We start from the raw sequence: 14,586 nt of genomic DNA on the forward strand, positions 1-14,586 counted from the left end.
AGAATTTCCGGAAGAATACCTGGGATTGTTCACCAGAGAGACTTCTGAAAGACATTCCAGTGCAAATCCTGTAAGAATTCTCAAAAGAATGCTCTGAAAAATTACTACAAGAATTGCACGAAAAATTATCATAACCATTTCTCTTTTAGTATCTTCTGGAAGATCTTCCAGTGGAAAATCTGGGAGAATTTTTGAGGCAATGCTTTGAATTTCTGGTAGAATTGATAGAGAAACTCCTTAAAAAACTTTCCGAAGAATTTATGAAAGAGCTCTAGAATAAAGTTCATCAACTATCGTAGTTAATCATTTATATAAGTTAAGCTAAGTTCTCAACGCTGGCCATTAAACAGAAGTATAAAAACAGTTTAAAAAATGTCGTTAGTTTTAAAAAGCGTGTACAATATATTAAACATTCTTTGAAAGAATGCTGTTTATATTACACGACAGAAGGACACAATCCAAGCTAATTGGTTTGTCAGATAGTAAGTGTATTTTTCAGCAGTACTTACTATATGGCGACCGTGGCAATCGTAGCATACAAGAGAACATTAACAATTGTGTTGAACTGAAAAGTTCGGCAAACATTTCTTTTACAACTCCGGTAATAATTTAGTAAATATTTTGCTAAAATGTCCTTAAAGCGCGAATGCAATCGGTGTATTAGAATAGGTGCAACATCGAACTAATAGATAAACTAGACAGACACTGAAGGCTAACTTGAACGAAACTTAAGATTCCATGGACATAACTGAAGAAACGCTAAATGTCAACTCAAATTTTCAAAAAGGCATTAGAAAGCATTAGAAGCATCGCTTCCACTGAAAATGAACGCCACCATTACATACCTCAGTCGGTAAGCTAACAATTTCGACATTCTGACGGATGTGCACGACGGTGAGATGTTTCGAAATTTTGATATTCGTTCGAAAGGGTGAATGAGAGAGAATCAAAGAACAAAAAAGCAGTACAATCCGTTAGAGCCGGGAGCGAGCAAATCTACTCTGAAGGAAAATTTGTGTGTGTTTGCTAGCAATAATTTTGAAACAAAAAAAAATGTTTTTTTTTTTTTTAATGTGGCGTTGGTGAAATGTGATCGTGAATCTAGCAGTAACTCACTAGATTGAGTGATTCGAATGTGATGGGTTTCGGTTTTGTGTAGTAAATCTCTAGCATAGTCAAAAATAATGCATGTGCGTCGCTGCCAGGGTGCTGCTTTGGTAGTGCTGATTCTAGCTTGAAACCAATCGATCTTACCTGGAATCCGGCTGGCAGTGGATCGTGCTGAACGGTCAGTTTGATTTCGTCGCAGGGCCTCAGCAGTTCCATGACCGCCTCCTGATGCGTTGCCCCCGTGACGTCCGTGCCGTTGACCTTGAGGATACGGTCACCCATCCGCAGCTTGCCGGACAGGGCTGCAATGCCACCGGGGACGATCTGCCAATTCGTAAGATGTTGTCATCGACATAAGGGAGACAAGCTGTTCAAAAACTTACATGTGAGATAAAGATACCGGGCTCGTGGGCCCCGAATGGCGTGCACGAGTGATCCGTACCGCCGATGATGCTGAAACCGAGTGAACCCTGATCCTTGGGCAGGACTACCTCCTGTGGAATGTGGTGATGCATGAAGAAGAGTCAAATTAAATCAACGATCGATCAAGGAAAGAGTTGTGTGGAATGGCTTGCGGAATAAAGCAACATTTGACTGATATGGAGCGCTAAAACACTACGAGTGTGCCAAACAAAAGCTGTTACATGTTCAATGTATGTAGGTTGAAACTGAAAATGAGCTAACAATTTATATCTATGTACACATACGCTACGATCAGGGTTATGAAGGACGAATCCAGCGCTGATAGGATTGATGTTATGACGACATTGCAATGATTCGAATGCTAATTATGTAAGTAGCAAATGTTACGGCCGAATGAGCGAAACAAAGAGAATTCTACTGATAACTGTTCCACACAAACCATACTTTTGAATGGCATTCGAATGGAAATTGCACAAACAAACTAGTACTGATTTTTATGTAATAAACCGTCAAGTTTTTTTTACAGAGCATATACAAATAATAAGGGACAAAAGATATTTTGAAGCATTAGGTATCATTAGTATCATTGTTCTAGAATTAGATGTCTTATGTAGACTATTTAGAAGAGGTGCTTAGAAGCATCATAAAACCAAAACAAAAGGACGGTTCTCAAAGTGTCTACAAAACTCATAATGTTACTAGGGATTAAGTCGAATCATAATTCTTTTAATTTGACTCGAACAGGAAGCAATCGGTGCAGTACTAGATTGAAAGTAGTGAGCTGGATTTTTGAATGGTGAGATGATCAATTCTCCATTTCTGCAGTGAAACGGTGCAAACAGCGTGGGTATTATGATTTCTCATTTCCATTTCTATTATCAATTCCATCGCACCTGACTGGGAGACGACGCGTCGTGGCAGTAGCTGATTACTTGACACATGGTAATTAACTGGCTAGATGCGAATATCAAAAAGGGACATGCCACAAAAGTTCAGCCTATTGGACGCAGTGGCTCAATTTCCCCAACAGGGGAGGAAAAAAATATTTCTTTCCTAACTTTATGCCATTTGAGCAAAAGTTTGGGTAACTGTGTTGTAGAAGTTGCAAGAAATAATACAACAACACAGTTACCCAAACTTTTGCTCAAACGGCATCAAGTTATGTATGTAGGTAGCCACCATCCTTGATTGAGTCTTGCTCTGCATGCAGTTCCACTTAACAGTAAAGATTAAATTTCGTTATCACTTTGAATTCAACATACCGACGTATGAAAGGCCAAAAGGGGGTGTGGCGGACCAGTATGTAGAGACACTAACGCGAAATCCGCGGGTTTGAGAGAATCTCCTTCCACTGTATGATCCAACAAGGTAAATAATGAAATTCACATCACTAGTTAAGCTTTCTACGGGATGGTGTGTTACAAGAAGAGTGCATCAAATCCAATCGGCATCAAGTTAGGCAAGAAAGCTTAAGGTGAAGGTTGCTCGAGATCATAATAATAAGCTTGGCTCCCGCTCTAATAACCCTCTCAACCACCCACTCAAAACAAACAAATCAGACGGCGCACAGTGTAGTGTGACTTGGTCAAATAAACTAACAAAAATGTTCCAAAATGAGCTGTATTAGAATAGCAGTTGTACCTTTGAATTTTGGCACACATATGATTTATTGCATATGCCCACCAACACAATTTGTTCTTATAAAATATTTTTAAATTTATTTAAATCCCTGCTTTGCCCAATATTTTCACAAATTATCCCATTGTGCACCACTTTATTTACGTTTTGTTGACAACTCTCTCCTCTCTTCTCTCGTACTTTTTCTCTATGACCGTAGAAAACTACCGTGTTATAGGGTGACATTAATTGATGTAATTTCAACTCATAAACAGCGAACGATTGTTCTGTTATCTATTTAAATCACATTGGCAGTATGATATTTAAAATAGTTAAAAAGATTAACAAAATAACAGCCTTGTTTCGTGATAAACATGAACTGCAGTTTAATCAATTTCACCGTACGTTGAACAATACCACTCAGTTTAACGGTACGCTTTTCCGTTTTAGCGAACCGCGATGTAAATTGATCCGGGTTTTCGGCCACAAAAGTGGGAAACGCGTAAGTCTTTCGCGATAAACGGTAGGTCAGGCGAAAGTGCGGACAATTTCACGTAATCGATCAACTTATTACAGTGCTGTGTTATGTAGAAGACTGTTAAAAAGTGATTTGAAAATAAGGGTGACGCGCTTGTCGAAGAAAAAAAGTGCAGTGTGTGCTACATTTTGGCACGGAATTGTGAAAATATTGTGAAAATTGCAAAGCAGTACTTCCTGACGGATGCAAAATATAGTTGTCTACCACAAGTAGCAACCTGAGTACAATTTGAGAAGGTAAGCAAGTATAATTTTGAGAAATTGTTCGCTAACTTCCGCGCTTCTCGATGACTATGGTGAGGGGAGGGAGGTATAAGGGAGAGAGTGGCAGCCATACTCGCTGCCATTTTGTAACCCCTGCAACTATGTCCTTAATACTCACGGTATTTGCATCATTTCATTGCAGAAAAAGAGAATTGATCATCTCACCACACACAAACCCAGCTCACTACTTTCGACTCTAGTACTTTATTGATTGCATCCTATTACCTACGGATTGATTTGGTCAAGTGATTGACATCCTATGAAGGGTTTTTGGGGTAATTCCGGCCAAATTTCATATTACAAAAATTCTATGAAAAAAAAAAATAAATGGACTGCAGAAGCCATTCCTGGATGAATTCTATACGATCTCCAGAAGAATCGAACAACTCTGGAAGAAAACGTGCTTAACCATCCATTCGAGATACAGTTCGAACAGTAGGCGGTATTGTTGAACCTTCTACATTACGATTCATGTATGGTGTTAGTTTATTAGGGAGAGGTAATCCTGAATTGTCTCCTGCAAATTTTCACTTGTATCATTGTGGGGTTTTATTCCACAATGCTTCTGGTTTTTTTTTTCTTTGACACAACTGATTGAGGAAGCAATCTTGGAAATTTTCTCGGAAATCCTTCCAGGACTTTTTTCAGAGTACCTCCTGTTTTTCCCGTTTTTTTTTGGTCTTAATCTAAACGGATTTTTTACTGAATATATTTACAGCTTGTCAAAAAAAATCAATGTTTCGTCCAAGGAGTTTCTGGGATGCCTAAGAACCCCGGAAGTATTCATAGAAAAACAAATATGGAAATATGTCTGGGTGATTTCTTAATCTTAGGGTAAATCCCAATACGAATTCCAGGGGGAATCGCGAAACTCCGGAAGCAACATAGAAAAAAATCGGTAGAACTGAGGCAAAATACCGAAAGAAACTCTAACAATATCTAGTGGAGTTTTTCTCCGTATTTCTCCAGAGATTTCATCCTAAATTTCATGCGCAATTTTCCCTGGATATTTTACAGGTACTCTCCTGGAATACTTTCAGAAGTTACACCCGAAATTTTTTGATAGGTTCTTTTGATAGGGATAAAAATTTTCAAAAACATCGATAAAAAGTATCGGAAATGAGAAATTCTGAAAAAAAAATCTGAGAAAATTTCCTAGATGAATTTTAGAAGAAGCTTTGGAGGGAATCCAGGAAAATCTCTGCAGGAGCTTTGAAAGAAATCTCTGGAAGGGCTCTGGAGAAAATCACGGGAGCAATTTTAGGTGAAATTTTGGGAAGAACTCTGTGAGATTGCAGGATTTATTTTGGGAGCGGCTTCAAAGAAGTTCTAAAAAGGAAATTCTTAGAAAGATTCTGCATTTTACATAGAATATTTTTGAGTAGAATCCCGGGAGAAACCTCGAGAATAAATACAGGAAAAGTTCTTGGTGCAGTTCTGAAAGAAATCTCGAGGTGAACTCCAACATAAGTTCGGAAGTAACTCTAAGACAAAATCCGGAAGAAAATTCAGAAGAAACTTTACAGGAAATCTGTAAAGGAACGCCGGGAGAATTTCCGGTAGTAACTGTTACAATCTGGAGTTCGGGGTGGCCGAGACACATCGCAGTGGAATGATAACTCCAGGTGTAAACAAGATAACGAATTAAAAATTACCTTTATGTAACATAAAAATTACATAAATTTGATGCGACACGTATACGAGATGACGACTACAAAGCTTCTAAAACTAATGTCTGCTTTCGTACATCAACCAATCGCATATTGAAATGCAATCGGTGAACAAGCAGAGCGGCGAGAGATGAGATGTTGCTCAGTGGTTCTCAATCACGAGGGTGCTACGGTGATCTAATTTTGTTGCCGTTTATCGTACACAACCAGAGTCCACCAATACTAACATTCAATCAATACAGCAGCGGGTGCAAATGAAGAAAAACTCACCTTAGCAAAGATAGTTTGCGAAAAGAAGTGTTGTATGTCTTTTTACAAAGAATTGGTGCTCTATAGAAACTTGATATCAATACCGACACTCTAAAATTCAAAGTTATAAATTTATTCCGCTTTTTCATGCTCAACACATTCATGAGATCTAATCTGAAATAAGCGTGTTGTCCCGATTTCCCACGTAAAAGGTAAACATCCAATTTTCACTACTGTGTTGGTGAACATTTTGACTAGAGTATAAATTTATGCTCCACATAAGGAGACACAATCCAATCCGTCAAACTCCATAGAGAAAAAACAGAATGCCGTCCCCTTGTTCTCAATAGTAACTATGTGAGAGCGGGCGCTGAAAATTCATAAAATTTGATTAATCTTATTATCCCTTTCATGACGAACCAGCAAAATTGTACTGTTAAGCGGTAACAGTTTGCATATTTTTTTTTTCATCTGTTTAGATTTCGTTTTATGTCATGTAAACTGTTTCAATAATTCAGCCATTAATTATACTTGCATGTGTGTAAAGAAACTTTTGTTTACGTTGCCTGCGAGATTACCCACAACAAGGAAAATAAAAAGTGAACAAAAACCGTACACACTTAGAATAAATTACAGTATTCGGTGAAAAAAATCACCGAAACTGGTCTGTAAACAAGCAAACTACAGTATTACGGCGAAATCGATTAAATTACAGGCGAAAATCGGTGAAATCCAAGAAATCACCGAAGAACCGGTGAAATCAGACAAATTTACAGCAGATCTGTGAATATTTTACCGAACAGATCGGTGATGGGACTATTTTACCGTACTACTGTGAAATGCGTTTGACAGCCACGCCGGCAGCTTTGGGTATCAGTTCTATTGAAATTAGCGCATCATCTCCAAGCAAAACTGTCTTGTACAGTGGTAGCAAGTGTGGTTCCTGATCAGAAGGTTGTCTGGCCGATTCCATGATCGACCTTTTTATCAAAATAGAGGTTTTTTGTGCTCGCATAAAATCAGCGTAAATTTGCGAAAAACTACCGTACGGTAGGTAATATTTACGGATCATTTGTAAAATTTACCGTACGTTCAGTGATTGTGATTGTTCATTCGTAAACAAACATACCGAACGATCTGCGATTTTTACGGTAAATTTGTAAAAAGTACCGAACGTTCCGGTAATTTTGACAGATGCATTTTCCTGAGATTCACAGTACGTTCGGTGATTTGAAAAATCACCGAACTTTTTACCGTACGTTCAGCTGTTGAGATTACGGTAAAATTTTACCGTAATCCGTCATTTTTTCTAAGTGTGTATAACAATAAAAATTTTTACCTGTCGCATATTTTTATTTCCGATTTATCTAGGTAGTCAAAGCTAGAAATCGAAAAATAAAGAGTAGTTTTTCCAAATGAGGAAAAATAATTATTGTTTTGTTGGGAAGTCTAAGAGTTCTGGAGAACCAAAGTTGAGCCATTTGTAAGGAGATTTCCCGTTTTTGCAGATTATAGGGTTTGGTTCCACTGGGTGAACGACCCAGGACATGGCAAACTGTTCCACATAATTAATTTTACTTTTAATAGCCATCAACGACATGGCGCCGACAATTCATGAAGTTTGATAGGTCACAAGCTAGGTTTTGGCTCAAACGGCTTAAGTTTGCTAAGGAGCATGCTGATAAGCCCCTAGATTTCTGGAAAACGGTTCTCTGGACGGACGAATCAAAATTCGAGCTGTTTAACCGAAAGCGGCGGGTTCGTGTTTGGTGCAGATCGGGAGAGGAGCTTCAGGAGTGCCACATCCAAGGCACGGTGAAGCATGGAGGAGGAAATGTAACGGTGTGGGGATGTTTTTCGTGGAGTGGAGTGGGTAGTCTCGTGAAAATCGACGGGATCAGGGATGGCAAAAATACTTTTTTCTCTAAAATAAAAACAAAACAACGGCAGCACCAATACCATCAGACGCCGCCCCGACGGCAGTCAAGCAGACGCTTGATGGTTTTCGCTTCCCCACGAAAACATTTATGAGCAGTCATGCTGAGGCGGGTGATTGCGAAAAATGTCAGATATTTTCAACTGCTAATAACTCACTTGTTTTAATAAATAATTTAAATCGATTTGCACAAATAGATAGAGAACACTTCTAGCTTTGTGATGCATGTAAAGAAATTTGTCTAGAAGAAATTTGTGTCGTCATTGTGCTCGAGTACTGGCGCTCTCGCGCTTGGAAACCGTTTCGAGGAAGAAGGCTGCAGGAAAAAAAATGTTATGACATTTATTTTTCGAACAGTTTGAGTTTGGCTGGGCCTATGATGTTCGTGTGGAAAAATGTCAAATGTACAGCCGGTAACTGTTTTTTCCAGTACATTTCTCATCCCTGGACGGGATAATGACGGCGGATTCCTACATCAACATCCTGCGAGAAAATCTGGAGGTTTCGCTGCTCCAGACGGGCCTTGAAGAGAAGTTCGTATTCCAGCAGGACAACGACCCGAAGCATACTGCCAAGAAGACCAAGTTTTTCTTCCGGTCTTGTCGGATCAAACCGCTGGAATGGCCTCCTCAAAGCCCGGACCTCAATCCCATCGAGAATTTGTGGGCGATTCTCTATGCCAGGGTTGACAAAACTGGTGTTACCAATAAAATAACTATTTTGAAGCCCTGGAGCGCGCCTGGGAAGAGCTAGATCCACAGCACCTAAAAAACCTGGTCGAGAGCATGCCGAAGCGCCTGCAGGAGGTCCTGAAGGCCAAAGGAGGACACATCAATTATTGAAAAGCTTTTGTTTTACTTTAATTTATGTTTTCTGTAGCCTAAATGAAGTGGGCACTTTTTTTTCAACACAAATTGATTTTTTTTTCTTTAAGTAAAACTCCTTTTTTTCGGTATTCCATAAATGAAACTTAAAAAAATATAAAAAAGATAATAAAAAAAACTACTGTGTGTTTACTTTATTTTGAACCAAGTAAATGAGAGAAAATGAATAAACGATGAGGTGGGCACTTTATTTTGCCTATCAGTGTAGATGTATTTTGTCTACTATATCGACTCGCTTGCTTTTGAGTTACTTTCGCGTTTCTACTTAACCCACGGTAGAATGATGAGCACGAGGATTTTGACGTGTGGCTGTTGTTCCTATCCCAGTCCTATAGAAAGTCCAGTCGACGTTGCCGCTCAGCTAGATGCAAGTATCCGGATCTGTTAGAGCCGTGGGCTCAGAAGATGTTCAGCGTCAGCCGCTCTCGGGGGAAAGAGCAACTGACGAAATATTGTAAGTGCACAGACTGGGTATCAAACCCATGATCATCCGGATATAAAAGCAAACGGATGGATGGTGCTTAAATGAAGCAGTACTTCTATGAGTACCTAAATGACGTGGACCAATGGATGGCATCTCAGGTGCACCTCAACTCATCAAGATGAACCCAGAATATTTGACCACCCTTCTTCTTCTTCTATTTCTTCTTCTTTTTGGCTCTACGTCCCCACTGAGACTTGGCCTGCCTCGTTTCAACATACACTGAAAGACGGCTTGCGGATGTAATTACTATTCTGAGGGCCAATTTGAACACACAACGCCACTAAATGTGTGCAGACTGAGTTTCGTTTCAATTCAACAGATAAATGTTTTCAATTTTAACATGGACCCGATTTACAATTAAAAAAAGTTTCTGTCGGCAACCGGATTCGAACCAAGAACCTTGAGACGATCAGGCTCGCACGCTACCACTCGGCTATCGAACCCGTTGATATGGGAGGGAACAAAACGCACACAAGAATCGTTTGTTGGTCGATGATCACGTTTTGCCATGGTAAATTTGAAAATATTTTTTTGGTCATTACCGCAATCCGTCTTTCAGTGTAGTGTTCTTTGAGCACTTCCACAGTCATTAATGGAAGGGCTTTCTTTGCCTGCCATTGCATGAATTTGTATATTGTGAGGCAAGTACAATGATACACTATGCACAGGGAGTCGAGAAAAATTTCCCGACCGGAACGGGAATCGAACTCGCCGTCTCCGGATTGGCAATCCATAGCCTTAATAACTAGACTAACTGGAGACCCCCATTTGGCCACCCATAGTCGATAGATAGCCAGAATCTGGGAAACGGAACAGCTACAGAAGGAGTGAAAGGAAGGGTTAATCTGCTCCATTCACAAGAAAGGCTACTACTTGAAAGGTCAGAGCTTCAAAGCGATTCGTGGAAAGCTTCATGGGTGGTCAGTCGACAACTGACTTGATCTTCACCGTACAGCAAATGCTCCACAAATGACGCGAATAGCAGATTCCAACGCATCACCTGTTAATGGACTTCAAGGCGGCATTGGACAGTATCATTGGAACGCGAAGTAGCGAAGGTCGGACTGATGGGAACGCGGCAGAAACAAAGTACATGCTGGTAGGTAAACCTGGGCGAGATAGGACAAGAATTGGCAGTGGTGTTACGATAGACGGGGATACTTTAGGTCAGAGGTTTTCAAACTTTTACAGCTTGCGACCCACTTTTGATTTGTATAGAATTTGGCGACCCAGCACGTATTTTCGTAACACACGTCACTTTTGAAAATTTGAACTAACAGTCTGAATAAATACATTTTATCGTTTTCATAGGTTTAAATAAACTTGTTACGTAAACTTCTAAACAATGAACTTTGCGTGTGAATCTAACTGAAAATACAAACTGGAAACAACAACTTTTTTTTTCAGAACATGAATAAAATCTAAATTTTTGCCAGAATGACAAAACTTACTTATTCATAGTTTCTGGATTAATTTAAAAACACAGACAGTTGTTTCAACAGTCAATTTATTCCAGGATAATAATTGGGTTCTTTAGGGGTATCCAGATTATGCCATAATCGGAATCTCCGTCCAAAAATTAGTCGAAATCCAAAATTCCATCATTTTTGGAGCCCGGGAACTATTTTTGAAACTATTTTTTGTTTTGTTCGGGATGAACTGTCATTTTATCGATTGAACTGTCATTCTATCCACAAAAATAAAAACTGTTTTGTTTATTTAACCATCAAAACAAAGGTATTGGAACGCAATAAAATCACGTTTTACTCAGAAAAATGAGCTCTTTCTATTAGGATAGAGACAATAGCAATATTTTGTTCACTAAACAGCCCAATTACTCTACTCTATCGATTCTACACGAAAGTACTTGTAAATCAGAAAACGGCTAATAATATCATTTAACATAAGTTTACTGAGACTTTCATTACAATATTGCCCAAGCCTTCGCGACCCACCAAGCATCAATCCGTGACCCATAGTTTGAGAAACGCTGCCTTAGAGAGATGATGGAGGAATTCATCTACCTCGACTCTTTTCTAACGACTGACGACAGCGAAAGCCATGAAGTCATGTTTACTATGTACTCCAACAGAAATGTACCAATGTACAAAAAGCTAAAAAGACCGGTGGTTCTCTACAAACATGACACATGGACATAGGCGCCAACTTGTGAAGTAGTTGAGGGATCGAAGCTCTCCAAAATTGGACAATATTCAACTTTTTTCAGCGCAATGCACTAGTTTTCACGTGAATATGCCTAAACTAGATGAGCTGCGCCCATATTTTCCGGATTTCATCGATTTTGAGAGGTTCTGCACCCCCCAACTACGTATGAAGTGGGCATATGCACATGGACCATGCCCGAGGAGGGTTTACAAACACTCGGAGCGATGCTTTCTAAGGATTATCTTTGTCCGCGTGCAGGAGAACGGTGTGTAACTGTGAAGGATGAACCACCAGCTCGACGCACTCTAAGATGAACCAGGCATCCAAAAGGTAACCAAAGCAGAGAGGATACGAAAGGCACGGCATGTTTAAAGAATGCCGTTCAACAACCCTGCACAATTGATGTTTGCCACAGATTCGGTTGGTGAAAGAAGACGACAAGCCTGACAAAACAAGATGGATGAACCAGATAGAATGTAATCTGGCAAGTGGCGGGCGTGATGAAGGAAGGGGTACGGCAGCTTGTCTTGTAGCGTAAATAATATTGTAGATAATGTATTTTTCAAATTTGATGTAGAGCAAGTGAATGTATGATATTCTGAACATTCACACAAGGCGTTATAGTATCTCCCGAATGCGATTGGTAATTCTACAGATGGGATTCATCAGAACCGGAAACGTTATTTGTACAATAGTGCATAGATTCTTATACATATGCTACAGTAAAAATCTGGATATTTTGATATGCTGCTGGAAGATTTTCATTTGGGCCGGCCGTTTTCGTGATTTGACCTTTAATCATTGTGCCTTCCATGATTCGAAATTTTGTAGTAATTCCATGTAAACATCGGTACCAAGTTCAGCATCAGTGGAGAAATTCATTAAAAAATGCTAGATGTCACAAATAATACTCACGCTATTCCCAGAACTTTTAAGATCTTTGATCAGCGATTAACTGGCAGATTTCTTGAACAGCATGAATTTTATATAACTAACGTTTTCTAGGTTTCCCGACTATTCCAGTGATTAAAGATTTCAGTTTCCACGAACTATTCGCCACAATACGTCAGCAGGTATTGAGTGTTATTTTCAACATGTTAACAGAATTCATTCATTTTCTAGCAAAAATGGACTAACACAAAAATTGAGTACATTGCAATTTCCGCGCTAGCGCTGGTATAAGTACGAAAATCTCATCAGTTTAAGTCGTATAATTTTCTTGACATTATCAAGAATATTATACGGCTTAAACTGATTGGATTTCGCACTTTGAGCAGTGCTAGCCCTGGAAATGCAAAAGTTCAGATTTGTGTAAATCTTGCTAATTTTAGAGTAACTTTTTCTTATTGCACAGAAATGAAACATTGATCTGAGAAAGAAACAAATAAAAATCTAATTTTGACTAAATTTTGTACTGATTGACATGAGTTTTGAAATGACTTTTCATTGTAAGCTTTTTGCACCTCTGAGGATTTGTGTCAGCTTAAGGACAAACGTCATGACATCCCGCTTTAACAGTGCATGAAAACTTCAAACGCACAAATCTCAAGAAGCAAGCTTCACACAACAAAGCATTTTATTATTCAGTTCTTCCTCACTTGTAATAAGCTTAAAATAAGAAGATCAGTTGCGCTGGTTTTGTTTACGAAGAGATTTGTGCCCTCAAAATCGTGAGTAGGTGCCAAAGTCGGCCATTGTGGCGGCCATTTTGGGATTCTAACAAGTCTGTCCTTAAGATTTGAAAATTTAGAAGTATTTTGTATAAACACAACTCTACGCCTAAATCTAGTTTCTAAGTCTATGCACTAACATTACAAACGGTATAACTGAAACCACACACCAAAGAGAATGTTTTACTGATAAAGTGTAAACACAAAAAAACATGATCATCAACAAAACGTAAGGAAGAAAAATTATAAGAAAAAATAACGATAGGAAAATAAATAAATATTACAAATATAGATTTTTTTTAAGGGAATGCAATACATATGTTACACAAATAAAGCTCCAAAGGTAACGTAAAAGTGAAAATTGTATGAAACAACAATCCGCGAAAGCTACTTTTGTGAAAGATATTCATTCAGAGATATAAATATGTGTATGTAGCCTAAGGTGAGAGACCCAATTTCGGTGACTATTATTCAACTACCAAATTACCGGCAAAAAGCTCCTCCCACTATGAGCCGGGAGGGCCGAACGATAGAAGAGCCAAAAGAGTAATGTGTGGGTTGTTGTGCTGGTGGTGGTGGTGTGAAATAGAGAAATGGGCAGAGTAAAACAGTAAACGGTATTCACCTCACTGATTAGTGGTTCCAATAACCGATTGTCAGTAACCCTAGTCATTACCGTCTCAGTGAAGGTCGACTTTGTGATGGTCTCGGTGACGGTGCCGAGTTCGGTCGGCGCCGGCGGCAACATCGGCATATCGGGGACGGCCTTCTGCACCGTGACCGTTACCGTGTCCTGGTGGGGCACCTGCCCACCACCGGACTTGTCCACCTGCACCATCTGGCGGCCGCCTGCTCCTCCGCTGATGAAGTGCGACGGGATCATCGCCTGGAAGTCGGCACTGGTCATGGGCCGGAGCGCCACCTGCTGCTAATAGTATGGGGGTTTCGCGCGGTTTTGAGAGTTTCGGTATTCACGGGCATCCAACGCGGGGTGTGTGTGTTTTACGGGTGAGTGCGTGTTTTTGTAAGGAAGGGTTTAAGAGCGCTCGCAGGTACACAGGATAATAGCCAATACCGGGACGCACAAACACACAAACAGGTACGGGATGGTTCGGGTTTCGGGTTGTAGGATGGGAGCACAGGATACATATATGAACACGTGGCGGTAAAAAATCAGTAGACAATCAAGGAAAAACAATGACAGGGAGAGAAAAAAGAGAAAAAGGACAATAATGAAACAATGTGTTAGGTTATTAATGCAAAAAAAAAAAACAACAAAACTAACTTCGAGCAAGAATGGATTAATTAACAAGAGTTTGGTTATTGCCAAAATCAGCGATGCATCGTGCAAAGAAGGAGCATTCTGTTGATTAAAACACAAACTCTAAACACATATAAAGACAAACTACTAAACGATGATGGGCTTGCCCCTCGAGTTATACCAGGCCAAGTCGAGTGTAACGGTCGCCATGTACAGCGGAAAATTATATATTTTGCGGTCTTTGACAAAGTTCTTCGACACATCTAAGGCTGCATTTTGACATAATCGAGAAAAGGGGATATTTTTCCATACAAA

The 14,586-nt window shown here is 39.6% G+C and overlaps 1 protein-coding gene across 19 annotated transcripts in view; it reads right to left on the bottom strand.

Moving 5' to 3' along the window:
* Positions 1-1,254: 1,254 nt before the first annotated feature.
* LOC109415434 (protein lap4) overlaps positions 1,255-14,586 on the bottom strand; it is a gene marked incomplete at its 3' end in the record, with an annotated part of 212,425 nt that continues 199,093 nt past the window's right edge. For 14 of the 19 annotated variants that reach the window (XM_062843738.1, XM_062843751.1, XM_062843746.1 and 11 more), the window contains 3 exon segments: positions 1,255-1,434; positions 1,494-1,604; positions 13,636-13,938. In XM_062843738.1, coding sequence (XP_062699722.1) covers positions 1,255-1,434; positions 1,494-1,604; positions 13,636-13,938 — 594 coding nt within the window. 19 annotated transcript variants of the gene reach the window in all.

The sequence above is a fragment of the Aedes albopictus genome, unplaced genomic scaffold (assembly GCF_035046485.1).
Source record: "Aedes albopictus strain Foshan unplaced genomic scaffold, AalbF5 HiC_scaffold_5, whole genome shotgun sequence".
Classification (NCBI taxonomy): Eukaryota; Metazoa; Arthropoda; class Insecta; order Diptera; family Culicidae; genus Aedes; species Aedes albopictus.